The 16,437-nt window shown below is 43.5% G+C and overlaps 1 protein-coding gene across 3 annotated transcripts in view; it reads right to left on the reverse strand.

Moving 5' to 3' along the window:
* Positions 1–16,437, reverse strand: part of PDK3 (pyruvate dehydrogenase kinase 3) — a 128,895-nt gene that overhangs the window by 51,621 nt on the left and 60,837 nt on the right. Inside the window, exon 1 of one of the 3 annotated variants that reach the window (XM_027096730.1) lies at positions 15,121–15,457. The exons of 1 other annotated variant lie outside the window; for it this stretch is intronic. In XM_027096730.1, coding sequence (XP_026952531.1) covers positions 15,121–15,226 — 106 coding nt within the window. In that variant the 5' untranslated portion in view covers positions 15,227–15,457. Of the gene's footprint in view, positions 1–15,120; positions 15,458–16,437 lie in introns of those variants that run through there. One more of the 3 variants, XM_027096731.1, reaches the window with a different exon arrangement.

A 16,437-nucleotide genomic window follows, 5' to 3' on the forward strand; every position in this document is an offset into this window, starting at 1 on the left:
GGACGAAACTATACTTCAAAAAGATACATGCACCCCTATGTTCATAGCAGCACTATTCACAACAGTCAAGACGTGGAATTAACCTAAATGCCCATCGACAGATGAATGGGTAAAGAAGATGTGGTACATATATACAATGGAATACTACTCAGCCATAAAAAGAACGAAATAATGCCATGCGCAGCAACATGGACGGACCTAGAGATTATCATACTGAATGAAGTCAGACAGACAAATACCATACGGTATCGCTTATATGTGGGATCTAAAATATGACAAATGGGGACTTCCCTGGTGGCACAGTGGTTAAGAATCCGCCTGCCAATGCAGGGGACACGGGTTCGAGCCCTGGTCCGGGAAGATCCCACATGCCGCGGAGCAACGAAGCCCCTGCGTCACAACTGCTGAGCCTGTGCTCTAGAGCCCGTGAGCCACAGCTATTGAGCCCGCGTGTCACAACTACTGAAGCCCACGTGTCTAGAGTCCATGCTCCACAACAAGAGAAGCCACCACAATGAGAAGCCCACGCACCACTACAAAGAGTAGCCCCTGCTCGCAGCAACTAGAGAAAGCCCACGCACAGCAACAACGACCCAACGCAGCCAAAAATAAATGAATAATTTTTATAAATATGACAAATGAACCTATCTACGAAATGGAAACAGACTCAAGGACATAGAGAACAGACTGGTGGTTACCAAGGGGGAGGGGGTCGGGGGAGGGCTGGAGTGGGGGGTTGAGGTGAGCAGATGTGAGCTTTTATACATGGAATGCATAAACAGCAAGGGCCTACTGTACAGCACAGAGAACTATATTCAATATCCTATGATAGGGACTTCCCCTGGTGGCCCAGTGGTAAAGCATCTGCCTTCCAATGCAGGGGACACGGGTTCAATCCCTGGTCAGGGACCTAAGATCCCACATGCTGCGGGGAAACTAAGCCCGTGCGCCGCAACCACTGAGCTTGCGCACCTCAACAGAGAGCCTGCGTGCCGCAAACTACAGAGCCCACGTGCTCTGGAGCCTGCGTGCCACAACTAGAGAGAGAAAACCCGCATGCCACACCTAGAGAGAAGTCCACGTACCTAAAGCAGCCAAAAAAATAATAAAAGAAAATAAATAAAAGTAAATATTAAAAAAATTCCTATGATAAACCATAATGGAAAAGAATATTTTTAAAAAGAATGTATATATGTGTAACTGAATGACTTTGTTGTACAACAGAAATTAACACAACATCGTAAATCAACTATACTTCAATTTTTAAAAAATAAAATGAGTTTTTAAAGAAAAAAGCAGTCTTCTGAAAAAGGTCTTCCTATAACTAGAGCCGTTCTATTATTTTAAAGAAAAACACCCTACTAGAGCCATTCTATTCTAAAAACAAACAAAAATCTCATACAGAACGTGCTACTATATGCAGAACTTCCTAATGGGGGCTGAAGCCCATGCTACCCTTCATGTAATGGTTTTTGCCGCTCTTGTAAGAAAAGAGGGTACAGGGTGATCGCGACAGGGTTCTTAATTAAGGTAAGTGAGGGTTACTGGATCCTCCCCTGAAGGAGATCTATGTCTGTGCTGAGGGAACATGAGCGACAGCCACTAGTACCTTGATCCTCTCTCTTTAGAGATCCTATTTGTTGACTCTTTCGAAATATATGTATCCATGAACAGATTAGTGAGAAACCTGCCCCTCTGTATGCCACATAAGGCCAAACCAAGTTGTGAGTAGATTCCACCGTGGGCCCACAATTTGTGCCCTTGGCTTGGGCAACCCCTCTGTCATCACCCCCAGTCACTGAGGTCTATGTCCCATGGATCCCAAGATTCCTCAAAAAACTGAACAGTCCATCAGCACAATACCTGGCACATTGCAGGTGTTTAATATTTCCTGATTAGAACTGAAAATTAAAATACCTAGTAAGTTGCAGTATAAACTTACAATAGCAAATAAAATTCAGGGGTTCAAGATGACATTTGCTGGTAATGGTAAATTCCTCTAATAGATCACTTCATTCTGTATATCTGGTTAGGGGTATTCCAATCCTTATAGTTAGGGGAAGAAGAGCCAAAAGGTAGACAAGGAAGGTGAGGGAAAGTGACAGTAATTGTCAATATGGTGTGTCAGGCCAGCGAGTGGACAGAAAAGGCAAGGATGTGTTGAGAACTGACATCACAAATAGAGCTTTGACCAGCTAACACCACACAGATCCACATCGTCCTAATTCCAGAAAGGAGTTTAGGATCTAGTCCTAACGGTGGATTACAGAATGTCTTGTTGTCATGGAAGCAGGAACAGTTAAGTAAACACCACACTGTACTCATCGTTGAGGTTAATTGAGGCAAAACCTTAAGTTAACCATTACAGTGAATGAAGAAGATCCAAAGCCAGTCACGCTCAAAGCACAAACGAGCTGAAAGTGCTACGTTTCTTGGAAAATGATCAGTTTATATGGCTGGGACCTTCAGCCAACAAACTTTAAGATAATTAACATTCGAGGTTAAGAGCTCCCTATGCAGTTTTCATTCTTAGCAGGAAGCTGACTTTGTCCAGGATAATGCTGTGTCACTAACTTCCCATGACAAAAGCACAGCCAACATCTACTGAGCACCTACCATGTGCCATGCGCCGTGCTGCATGTTCTCGAGTTCATGGGTGCAACAGGCCTATGATTCGATGCTATCGTTTCCATTTTGTAGATCAGGACATCGAAGTGTAGTGGGATTAAGTGATTTGCCCAAGCTCGCACTGGTGGTAGGCACCAGAAACCAAGCCTTGGGTACAAGTCCACATAGACCCGTTATCATATTTCCAGAGAGAGACGATAGGCTAACAAGACAATAAACTAACAAGTGTAGGTCCTCAGAATAAAAATTGTTTCTAGTGTAAGTAAATGAAGGAGGTAGCAATCTGATAGCTCCGAAATGATAAGACTAGACAAACATTAGATTATGCAATTTCCAGACTGTCTAAAAGAACAAATTTAGACAAGACCCCAAGCATTACTAATAGAGACTCTGTTTGCTAGAAAGAATTGCACTGTGGCAAATGGTATATTATGTGGTAAGAAATGGTATGTTAAGTTGAAAGAAAAAAAGCATACGTTTAAAAGCTCAATCGACCTGCATTTTAACTGTGGTTTTGCTCCTAACTTTCCTTAGGCAAGATATTTAAATCATCTAAGCTTCAGCGTCTTCATCCAAAAAATGGAAACATCTATTTCACCTGGATGCTGTGAGAATTACAGCTACATCTGACTACTATTGTGTCTGGTGGAGAGCGGTACACAAATATAAGTTCCCTTCACCTCCTAGAAAGAATAATTTCTGGCTCACTTTGGAAGAGGCAGCCAAGATGTTAGGTCAACAACTAGCTGATGCTTTGGGCAGTCTCTTCATTACTCGGGGCTTCTACTTTCTCATGTGTAAACTGGGGAGGTTGGACAGATGATCGTTAAGCTCAGGATCCCACTGAATCAATCTACGAGGATAAGATTCTGGTTTGTATACTTTACAGTTATTTATCCTACACCAACCTTGCCTAACGTACATTCTGGGACAACTGTGGAGAGAGCACTGCTAGGAGTGAGTAGCCAATGAAAGGAGCTAGAAATCAAGAAAAAGAGTACATACATTATAGTGGTTTTCTACCAAAAAACTAAGAAAGAAACAAAGAAAGCCTCCAAGGATGCTCTGGATAAAGGACAATTGGGTTAACACTTCACACATACCCAGAAACCACCTCTATTACACGAACCTCCAAGGGAGAGGTAGAGAAAGCATGACACAAACTCATGGGATGCATACATTCTGGACAGCCTATATATATATTGACATATTTGTCTCGACTTCTCATTTATCTATAAGCCCCTCAAAGGCAGAAACTAAGCCTCGACAATTCCCCAATGCTTCTCAGTTTCCACTCCATTCCGAATCCAGAAAGTTCAACGAATGCTGATGGACTCCTGGGAATTCCCTGGCGGTCCAGTGGTTAGGACTCAGTGCTTCCACTGCTGAGGGTCCGGGTTCAATCCCAGGTTGGGGAACGAAGATCCCTCAAGCTGCACGGCGCGGCCAAAAAAAAAAAAAAAAAATGCTGATGGACTCCTAAACTCCTTACGTGTTAACCTTCAGCATCTCACAGACTTTATCCCCTAAAGTGGTTCACAGCTCTTGGGAAAAATTTTTACCACATCTAACACAGTTCTTAACTCTGGAAGCACATTACAGTCAGCTGGGTAAGTCAAAAATACCAGCACCTAGACCCTACCTTCAGAGATTGATGTAATTGCCTTCTACAGGGTGAGGGTGGGGGGACAGGTGGCACTAGCTTTAGAAGCTCCCCCAGATGATTCTCACAAGCACCCAGGACTGAGATCCACTGACTAGCATCTAATCACAGGAAATTCAACAAGGGAATAAACCAAAGAACTCCTCAGGCTCAGACAGTGGCTATTAAGCATCCCCAACTTTTTCACTGACCCATCGATTTTTAGTCTCTATTTTCATGTTTGAGTTTTGTTGCAGCCTCCTAGGAAACTGACCACACTTGAGCGCATTACATGACCAATATAGGAATGTTAATATAGCAATGATACTTTGCTTTCTATTTCTTCTCAGAAGAGGAGAAATTAACCAGATTTATACAAAGTGCACAGTCAAGTATTAAGGAGCATCTGCTACCAAGCTTAAGGAAACACTGGACTCTTCTAGAACAGATCCAAGGGAAGGTTCAGGTAAACCCTGAATATGCTCTGGTCAATGAAGATGTAATAATTTGTTGGGAAAAGGTATGTATGTTACATGTTTCAAAGGGCCCTACTGTCTTCCGGCCAACAACACATGGGAATACTTAACTTCATGCTTTGAGAAAATGTTAAGAGATACGTAGCAATTTATTCCCAACAGTGAAACTATTATATACTGACTTCCATGCCCTAGTAAGAAAGAAACACTCGTACAACTCAAATGGTTGAGTGGAATCAGAGGTCAAGTCTAAGACTGAAAATAAAATCACAACTGCTTGGGTGATGCTTAGGGAAATAATCTACCAAGTTAGAACCCCAAATATTCAATCACAGGGAATGTAAATATCGACCTGTGTAATATATAATAAATAGTTTGCTGTAATTTTTGTGCCATTCATTAGAGCAGAAAGAATAATCTCAGTCAAGATGAGACAATGACTAGGAAAGGAGTTCTCCTCGAGGGATATGAAGGGCAATCAAACCCAGCTCTGCCACAAATATGGTGAAACGGGCTACCTGAAGATGCTTCCAGGCTAGTTTCAATAAACGCCAGGTACCCCCCCATCCACAGTTCCCTTAGCACATTTTCTATAAGTTTAGCTAATTTACCAAGAAGAATAAGTGGGCAAGAACAGCGAGAATTTCTAAACATCTAAACTAATAAATAAGGAGCTGCCGTCACCAAATTTTCACAGAAATCACAAGGCAAAAGTTAGCGTATGATATTTAGTCGAAATCAGAAAAGTTGTCCTTTCAGAGAGAATCCACAAATATAAACTATTCTGTGAACTTTGTGATAAAGCAGCAACAAGACAGAAAGACGGGAGGTCTTAATAGTTGCTGCTATGCAAATGGACAGCAGAACAGAGTAAAAGTGAGTTGACTGCAAACGTCCCAACAGAGATGGCAACAAATTCCAGAGGGATTTAGTGACAGTTTACATACTGCTCTAGGTGATAAATCTGACCATGATAAAAGCATTGCAAATGACTGGGTATATTAAAACTCAGACTGTGCACTAAATGAAAAGGAAACCAATAATCAGTGTCAACATATGTGAATATATGGGCAAAAGATGTAACGCTATCACCAAAAAATGGATGGAAGAATTAGAGGTGATATTCTTTCCGAACGCCTTTAGTTGTATACTTTGATAATTACTTTACCAAAGAAGGGAGCACAAGAGGAAACAATAGATATACAGCACAATAGCTTACTATGCCAAGTAGACACAGGGAGTGCACGCAAATGATTAAAACTCCCGAGTCTAGTTACTAAATGGTCAAGGGCACTTCACACACACACCAAAATGCACAAAATAAACCCACAAGGGGAAAAGATAGAACTTTTAGCTTCTATGTTACCTACTATACAATTGAAGTCATAAAACCTCATTTTGGCAGGGCTGTGGAGAAACCGGTACACTTAAACTTTGGTGACAGCCCTAGAGATTAAAGCTATAAAATCCCTCCAAGCCTTTCACATGGTAATTCCACACAGGGGCACATACCCTATAGGTAAGCCACCGATCACCTGGCAGAGTCCTAGCTACCCCAAAAGTCACACTCCAGATAGCCAAGTTTTACTGTTACTAGCATGCCGGACAAACAAAGCTTTATCATTGAAATGCCAATTAACAGCGATCACTGCACACTTCTTTAACAGGGAGCCAAACTGTCTCAGACTAGAGGTCCAAACTTTCTGTAAAGGGCCAGATGGTAAACATTTTGGCTTTGTGGGCCAAATCGTCTCTGTGGCAACTACTCAACCCTGCTGTTGCAGAGGTACAGAAGCCACATACGCTATGTAATGAATGGGCATGGCTGTGGTCCAATAAAACTTTATTTACAAAAATAGGTGCTGCCAAAACCCAGAGCACATGTAACACAAAGACTGAACGCTAACAGAAACTATCAACTTTGGGTGATAATGATGGATCAGTGTGGGTTCATCAGCTGTAACAAATGTCCCACACTGGTGTATGGGAGTTCCCTGTACTTTCTGCCCGTATTTGCTGTGAACCTAAAACTACTCTTAAAAATACAGCCTGTTAATTGTAACACAAAAACAGGTGGCTGGCCCTCGGGCTATAGTTCGATAACCTGTCTTAGACTATGGCATTCAAAAAAAAAAGGATTTGTCCAACTCTGGAATCAGATAATCATGGAAGTAAATCAGATAATCATGGAAGTAAAATAATAGAATTTCATTTTATGAAAATTTATGGTGATATTTTCTGATTCCATCCAGTAATAAGACCATGGTTTCCCAAATCTTGCCAACAATCTGATCAACTTCCCAGAGTTTACTGGGACGAAACCACTCAGTCATCAAGAGGTCAGGACGTGTGGCCATGTCTCTCCTTCAGAAGCACACAAAACTGCCGAGAGAACGAACAAAGCTGGAACTACACCTTAAACGCTCAGAGCCTGATAAACCAGGTTATGTTGAAATCCAGTCATATCAGATCTTTAGGGCCCAAAAGGCCAATTCTTTCTTTAAATTTAAATATTGATCAGGGTGCATTAAGCCACGTTAGATATCTTTACCCTAAATGAAATTGTACTCTTCCCCTTTAATTCTGAATCATTAGCTCTGTCTCTAAACAGATTAGTCTAATTCTTGGCAACTCCTCACAGAAGAACATCATCTCTTACAGAAAAGGTGTGTCATGTACATATATGTAAAGGTACAAAATGTACACACTCAGAAACAAAATGCTACTGCTTCTCTCTTTTCCTAACACAATTAAAAAAAAACAAAACCCAAAAACTCTCCTCATTTTCTCCAGAAACAAAACCACTCTTCTCCCCAGTAGTAATCAGGCTTTAAGAAGCGTGACTTACAAACTCAAGGCTTTCCGAAGAGCAGTCATTTGCAACCAAAGTCAACTTCGCAGTGGATACTGGAATCTTAAAATACTTTCTAAAGGAAAACAGAGGGCAGCTGGGCCTTCAAACCTCAAGAAGAGTAAAAACAGGGAAACTGGTTGCTTCCTTCTAATAGCTAAAGGCTCCAAGGTTCAGAGAACCAGTGTAATTATGAGAGAAATCTTTTCTGTGAAAAGAAGACAGAGCTGTCAGACAACCTATTGTCAGACAACGTATCTTCTGGTGGTTTTATTTCAGAGATGCTGTATTTAAATGTGGGGACATTACAGAAGTTTAGACCTATATAACAACTGACTAAATTAAAGTGACATAATGTTTAACAGCCTTTAAATGGAGTCAATAATCACCACTTATGAAGCGCCCACTCTGGGCAGAAAGCAAACAGCTGAGGAAGCTGTGAAAAGGGTACAAAGAACAGGTGAGTGCCTACCCTCTGGAAAGAGACAGTTCAGAATAAAATCAAAGAACAGGAGCCAGGAGCAAATATGTTTAATACAAGTGCAGCTGTGCAAAAGACGGGTGCAAAGCAACTGGGAAATAAAACAGAAAGTCAGTCTGTAGGGAGCGGATCAGAGTGATTAATGAAGGAACCCGAAGTGGACAGGGTAAAGCTGAAAGATGAAAAGCATGTCCAGATGAAACTGTGAATCATTTCCTATGAACTCATTCAAGATTCAGAAGGTTCTATCTTTAAGTTATGTCATACAGTCCAAGTTCTCCTTTTCTTACATCACTAAGAGAACTTTAAATTCTTAACAACCACTTAACAGAAAGACCTCAAGCTTTTGCAAACGTCACAAAGAACCACGGTAACGTTAACTGCCATTCAAAGACAGTTAATTGGTCCAAAACTCCTGAGAGCAACAGGTTTACAGGAAAAAAAGAGTAAAAGTTAAACTGAGAAATAAAATCAATAAATGTTTATTCTGAACATTAAAATGTGATATTTCTATTACTCCTTATAAGGAGTTAATATATCATTGTCCAATAGAAACCTGTGAGCCACACACGTAATTTTAAACTCCCTAGCAGCCATATGAACATAAAAAGAAACAGGTGAAATTTTTGATGTTTAATTTAATGCAACATACCCCCAAAATTACCATTTCAACGTGGAATCAATACAGAAACATACTGAGATAGTTTAGTATTTTTATATTAAGTCTTTGAAATCCAGTGTGTCATACTTACATCTCAATTCAAAAGCTAAATTTCTAACAGAAATAATGGGCCTATAATTAGATTTCATCAAATTTACAGTTAAGGTAGATTCACATATCCAAACTGTTCTAAACATACTTAAAAGTTTTCCAATTAACTGAATCAAGTGTCACTTTGAAGTTTAAATGTAAATTAAATCAATTCAGTTTCTCAGTCACAACAGCCACATTTCAAGGGCTCAATAGGTTCAGCTGGCTAGTGGTGACCATACTGGACAAAGAAAGTCTAAATAAATCAGTAGAAAGATAATCCCTGGAACCAAAAATTCCAACCTAATTACTGAAAGAAATATAACAAAACAAAGCAAGATATATAATATGGTAGAAAAATTACAGGTATTAAAGACATAAAGTGAAAGAAAATTATAGATGTTTATCGTTACAGATGACAGATCTGTCATATCAATAATATAAACTGGTTAAACTTAACCACATAAAAGAAAAAGTTTGACTCACAAAGCAAAACCCAGCTTTATACTACATTTCAAGAAATTCAGAAATGCTCTAGCAGAAAATGAAAACAAGAGGCAGATAGGGCTCCGGATCTCAATGTCACGTAAGGATGAATCCAGGCCAAAAAGCACTGAACTAGTCAAAGGGCAGCACTCTGTACCCTAAAGCGTGCATCTCGAAATGACAGTTAAGGATGTCTAAGCAGCAAATGCAACATTAACAGGCACAAAGCAAAAACCATAGGCAATAACTGGAGAAACAGAATCGGATTATTAGGAGACCTGAACTTCTTTTGACCCATGACAGATCCAGTAGATTAAAAAAAGCAAAGGTATAGAAAACTCAAATAAAATAATTAATATGGTAGATTTGATATATGAAGCTCTGTAACCTGAGAAGAGAACACAACCTTCTTTTTGCTGCCCAAGGAACAGTGACAGGAAATGAACACAGATTGGACTACAAAGCAAACATCAATAAATTAAAGAAATGATTCCGATAACATTCTCTGATCACAATGCAGCAAAAGTAAAACTCAACAAAATTAAAATACAGGGTGCACTTCTACTGGAAATTTAAAAACTCAAGTCTTGGGCTTCCCTGGTGGCGCAGTGGTTGGGAGGCACCTGCCAATGCTGGGGACACAGGTTCGAGCCCTGGTCTGGGAAGATCCCACATGCCACAGAGCAACTAAGCCCATGTGCCACAACTACTGAGCCTGTGCTCCACAGCCCGCGAGCCACAACTACTGAGCCCGCGTGCCACAACTACTGAGCCCGTGTGCCACAACTACTGAAGCCCGTGCGCCTAGAGCCCATGCTCCGCAACAAGAGAAGCCACTGCAGTGAGAAGCCCGCGTGCCACACGAAGCGTAGCCCCCCGCTTGCCGCAACTACAGAAAGCCCGCACGCAGCAATGAAGGCCCAACGCAGCCAATAAATAAATAAATTTATAAAAAAATAAAATAAAATAAAAATCAAGTCTTAGTTCACACAAGAATAAAAACCTGAAGATGCAGAAGAGCTGGGGAGAAAAAGCATCAAACACTATACACATCAGCTGCTAAAGCAGTGTTCAGAGGAATGCCTGTAGCCTTAAATACTGAAATAAACAAAGAAGAAATGAATTTTGCCATTCAAAAAGAAAAAAAATAACACTGAGCACATGAGGGGGAATTAATAAAATCAAAGTAGACATTAATGAACTAGAAAACAAAAGTCATAAAGCTAATAAGTGAATCCAATCATATAAACCAACAACTAATCTAATCACAAAAGAGGGGGAGAATATAGAAGGAATAAAGGAGGATCAGCCACAGAGAAAATTAAGACTAATTACTATCTCAGTTTGCAAACTGGCTTTAAAACCTTGATGACTAGGATAATTTTCTAGAGAAATACATCAAAATGGATTCTAGAAGAGATAGAAAATCTATCCAGATCAATACCACAGACTAGAGAAACCTGTCAAAAAGCAACAGTCCCCAAGACACACTAGGTTTAAAAGGTTTCATGGGTGGATTCTACCAGATCTTTGAAGAACACATAGTTCAAAAGATAAACTGGTCTTAGTGCAGAAAAAAATGTATTTCTTCTGAAACAAGCATGACATTGATAAGAAAATCTAACAGACTGCACATACACACAACATCCACAGACAAACAGCACGTGCAGATCAATATAATGAACCCAGGATTTCATCAAACTATTCTCTCTAGTACTGTATATGCTTCCAATTTTCCATAATAAAAAGCTAAAGTTAAAATATTTTACTCTGTAAAAATACTGAATCACTATGCTGTACACCTGAAACTAATATAATCTTATAAATCAACTATACTTCAATTTAAAAAATTTCTTTACTCAAGGAGAAAAAACTTTTATCTAGATACACTTCTTCACTTATCAAAAGTTTGACAACAATGTGGTAAAAGTGTAGGAAAATAGGTACTCTCAGAAACTTCTAGTGAGAGGATAGACAGACAACCTCGATGGAAGGCAATCTGACAATATTTACCAAAATTTCAAATGCACATAGCCTTTGGTGTAGAAATGCCATGTTTAGGAATTTGTCCTATATATATACTCACACACGCATGAAATGATGAATGCAGTAATTCAGCGTAGCACAGGCTGTCACAGCAAAGATTGGAAACAACCTACTAGCCGTCAACAGAGAGTTGGCTAATGAATATAGTACACTCATATAAACAAATTCTCAGAAGCCATAAAAAAGAAAAAGGAAGTTCTGCAGTTACGATATGGAAAGCTGTCTAAGGAATGAAGTTTAAAAAGGTACGGACAAAAGTATTACAAGTTGCCGTTTATTTTAAAATGGGGAGGCTAGTGGACAAAAGTAGGAAGCTGACTTTTCTATGTCCTTTCGTACCTTTTGAATTTGGAACCATGTAACTATAATCTCAGGCCAAAAAGAATCTCTTTTTTTTTTTAATCTCACCTTTCACAACGCACTACTGCCCTTATAAACTCATGATCCATTTAGAACGCTTGCTATTCTTGTTAAACTTGCTAACTGTGTGCAAGGCCATGTTTCAAGTAAAGATTGAGCTCAAGAAAACTCTTATTTTAAAGGGCATAGAGAAATACGGCCCACGGATGAAAGGGGGACAACTCTAGATCCAGAAGATCATCTAATTAGTGGTTCTCAACCCTGGTTATGCTTAAGAACAACCAAAAATACCAATGCCCAGCCCCCCCAGAACATTTATAGTAAAGTCTGGAGGACTGGGGCACAGGCATGAAGACCATGCAGGCATCTAAATGCTTTACAGCAGTAGTCTTCAACAGAGGGTGACGCATTTTGCTCCCCTGGGGGACATGGCAGTGTCTGGAAACATGTTTGGTTGTCACAACTCATGTGTGGAGGGAGTGCGGGGGGGGGGGGGGGGGGTGTGCTGCTGGCATCTAGTGCGGAGAGCCCAGGGGTGCTGCTTTCGTAAACCTCCCACAACGCACAGGACAGCACCCCTCCTCCACCGAACAATGACCTGCCGCAGAAAGTCAAGAGTGCTGAGATTGAGCAGGCCTCATTTCAAATAAAGTCACTGCTTCTGGAGTAACACGCAGTTTTAGCCTTCCCTCTTAAACAAGGAAGATCATCTCATTTACTAGTGGGGATACATTCGCGAAAGAAAGCTGCTTCAGTGCCCACAGAAACCACAGTTTGTTGATGCGGTTCTAACAGATACTGTAAACGTGAAATTCCGTGGATATTCTTTCTCTGGTCCCTGTCCCGGTATTCTAGTCCAAAACTTCGGTCCCGTTTGCAAAGTAGCCAGGTAGAACGTCACGAAGTGGCAGTCTGTGGGTCAGCATAGTTCACGCGTCTGTTCTGTTTGAGCCCTAGGTCTTGAAAGTATACTGAATCAGCGCCGGTCAGCTTGCCCCTCCGGAGCCAGCATAGACGGGGTGGACGGGGCTGCCACGGCCCCCCACCCCAAGCTGGCTTCGTGTAGTCATCTGCTGCTCCCACTCAGGGCCTGTAAGCACTGGAGGTGGCCCTCCCCTGCAGTGTTCTCCAATCATTCAGGGGCATAAAGCCTCTTTACTCTTCTTCCTTCTCACCTTAAAAATATCCCCACATCCTTGCTAAATTCTCAAACTCCCGCACCACTTGCCAAAATCGGACTTCTATCCAGAGCTGGAAGAACCAAGAGAAAGGGAGAAGTCGAAATGGCCTTTGTGTGACAACTCTCTTCTAGTTGTTGGCATTAAAGATAGACTGCCTGCCACCTGATTCGTCTCTGGGCATTACAAATGAGCCTTGAGTTTCTAGCACATTCCACTACAATTATATATAGCTCTTCTGTGAGCTTCCTTATAAGGAAAAGACTTCAATTATTAGGCTTCTTCCATTATCCTAGATTAGAGTATCCCCTCCACTCTTCCCAAAATAGGTCAGAAGGCTCTTACGGGAAATACCTATCCAAAGATTTGGTAGTTTTCTTTTAAAAAGCTCATCCCTTTTCCTTGGAAATTAGGATCACACAGTTTGGGAACTGTGCTTTAGAGATGACCTTATACAATCCACGTGTTTTATTGACGGGGACAATGAACCCCAGTGAGGTTCAGTCACTTAGCCAAGGCCAGGCTCCTGAGTCAGTGGCAGAGCAAGAATTAGAACATTTCTTTCCAGATAATGGTCCCACGGGTTTTCCACGATAACACTATGCCCCACTGTGGTTTTCCTACTCAAATAACATCTCTGCCAAGACACCTATTAACATGGTAGATATTAGCTGCTATAGAAATAAATCAACCAAAATTTCGTCAAGCTATGAGAGCTATCACTTCAACTTTGAGGGTGGAAGGAAGGAACTGGGAGTCTCTGGATTCTTTCTGTTCCTTTTACTGTGAATTAACCTGTCTCAGTTTACCCCAATGAAAAGTCGATACCTTCAGAATCTCTCAAAGCCATAAATTAGGGACAGAATGTTGCTATTTATAGCAAGAGCGACATTTTCTTTCTAAACTCTGAAGTCGGGGGGCTGCCTCAAACCTCTAAAATTCTCACAAGTGGCCACAGATGGTAAAGTAAAACTACTGAAAAGCTTCTGGGACTGAAGTTTAAGATGCAAAGATCAACATGTCACTGAACCCTGACTTTCCTCATCATTCGCTGGCAAACTGGTTTCTTAAAATTTAATTTGGTCTCAACTTTAACCTATTCCTCTCTTTCCATCCTAACTTAAGTATGGACAACATCACATGGTGCTTACTGGGTCTTCTCCGAATGTGCTACCTACTTTGCACTTAGGTTTTTATGCCTTCCTGACACCATCTTTTGACATTTACTTAAAAGTCATTAAACGACCAGCCGCCCCATTATTTTCCCTCGAGAGCTTAGAACATCTTTGCTGCTCCATTTTCTTTTCCTTCCAGGGTGCCGCGTTCCCTCCTGATAGCTGGGTGCGCACTTCTGTTTTAATACTTTCAGGTGTTCCACAACCAGCTGCCTCGCATTCACCCAACTTAGAGGATTCCCTCCGCGCTTGAAACGGCACCACTCTGGGGAAACACGATCCAGTTAACAGAAGGTCGTGGAATCTATTCCCATCTCAGCTAGGCCTCAGGCAGGGTGGGGGCCGGGTCTTCTGCGCTCCCACCTCAATTCGTGGAAGCTGCCCACCGTCCCGCCCGACAGGGGAGAAGGTGGGACACAGAAGGAGAGGCGCGGCGAAAGGTGCTGGCACGAGACCCTGCTCTGACGCTAGGAGCCCACACGTCCGCTCCTCCCAGCATCTAAGGCTTTTGCAGTCCAGGCCTCTAACTGCTTTAACACTGCACGAACGAGACAGCAGTTCGAGTCCTGGCGCTCCGGCCAGACAGGAGCACCTTAAGAGCAGAAAAGGAACAAAATGCCATTGCATAATTTATTCGACCTCAAAGTGTTTCTAAACAGCTCTTACCCAATCCAAAAAAAAAAAAAGAATCTAAATACAAAAACGTTCAAAAGCCACCCACACTCCGCTCCGAAGTTTTAAGGGCGGTGAGGTCTGTGTCAAGTAGATTTGAAGCTAACGACGGCAGCTTTGGAGAGTCCCGCCCGGAATGAGGCTCCTCGCATGCGGTTTCTGTGTCTCCGGGTAAGCCCCCGGCGGGTGTGTGGGTGCCAGGCCATGCCCCTCTGTGCCCCGAAATCCGAGCCCCCCGGCATCCCGGAGCCCCGCCCGCGGTTCCAATGGACTTTGCCCGGAGGCGGCGGAGACCTGCGGCGGCGGGCCCAGAAGGCAGCGGCCCCACACCCCGGGGCCGTGGAGACCGTGGCGACCCGCGGCCCCGCACTTACCGAAGTCCAGGAACTGCTTGATGGAGAGCGGCGATGGCGAGAAGCGGGAATAGCGCTCAATCTGCTTGGGCACCGGCTGCTTCAGCAGCCACCGGAACAGCCGCATCCTCGTCGGGGCAACGCAGAGACCAGTCAAGACGCTCAAGCGGCCGCAAAGGCCGGTGCAGCCGAGCCGCGCGGATTAGGCAAGTTCGCCAAGCGCGCACCCTGGCCTCCGTCTCGGCCTCGGCGACGCGGCTGCAGCCGCCGCAGCACCACCAGCAGCACCACCAGCAGCTACCGTGTCCCGGCCGGCCGCCCGCCCGCGGCTTCCCCAGGCCCCGCCCACGGGGGCGGAGCCAGCCGCCGTACGTACGCGGCGCGCGGGGGGCGCGAGGGGCGCGCGGCCGCACGCGCTGGCTGCTGATTGGCCGCTGCCGCCCTCGCTTTCTTTTGCCGGAGTGCAGCCGGGGGCGCCCCCCTCCTTCACTCCCGGGACCCAGACAGGCCCAGCAAGTGCATCTACACCCTGTCCCGTCCCGGGCTACGTCCTCCGCGGCCGAAAGGTGGCGGAGGTACAAGGGGACTGGGAGGAGATCCGGAGCCCTCGCCCGGAATCCGATCCGAAGCGCTGCTCAAGGCCCCTCTCCACCGAAGGCACCTCTTCCGGGAGGCCTTCCCTGGATCAGCTGACTGTTACACTTCAGGGTATTTGTTGCGTCTTGACACTTTTAAATCTTCTGTTTACCACTTAACTATACTGGCTGCTTCATGCCCTCCACCACAGCCACCACCGTTGGGCAAATATAAACTCACTGGTTCGGATTCCTGCCTGCCCCTCACCACTGGGCGGGATTCACTGTAATGTCACTCTCTTGTTTCATAGCCACCACCCCCCCCCACCCGCCTGGGCCAACTCCTTTGGGCAGGATTAATTGTTACGTCACTGACTGTTTCATGCCACCACCGCCATCACCACCATTGAACGGGGTCAATTATAAGGTCAATGGCACTTCATTTAGTCCCTCCCCCTCTCGCCCCCCCCCCCTGAACTCCCCCCTACCCCCCCCGGCCGGCCTAAATTTTAAGTCCCAGTTCCCTGTTTCATGTCCCCCCCCCCCCAACCGCTACCATTGGAAAGGATCCAATTTAAGGTCTTAGGCACTGTCTTTCATACCCCCTCACCTCCACCACCACCACCATAGGACAGCCCCCTGACTCTTTTTCATGCCTCACCACCACCAGCACCACTACTTCTGGACAGGAGTCTGTGCTTACACTATGTATTACACTTACACTATGTTAGGTATTGTTTGTATAAGAGTGAACTTGACCTCA

The sequence above is a fragment of the Aethalodelphis obliquidens genome, unplaced genomic scaffold, assembly GCF_003676395.1.
Source record: "Aethalodelphis obliquidens isolate GAN/ISIS:26980383/991018 unplaced genomic scaffold, ASM367639v1 scaffold107, whole genome shotgun sequence".
Lineage (NCBI taxonomy): Eukaryota > Metazoa > Chordata > Mammalia > Artiodactyla > Delphinidae > Aethalodelphis > Aethalodelphis obliquidens.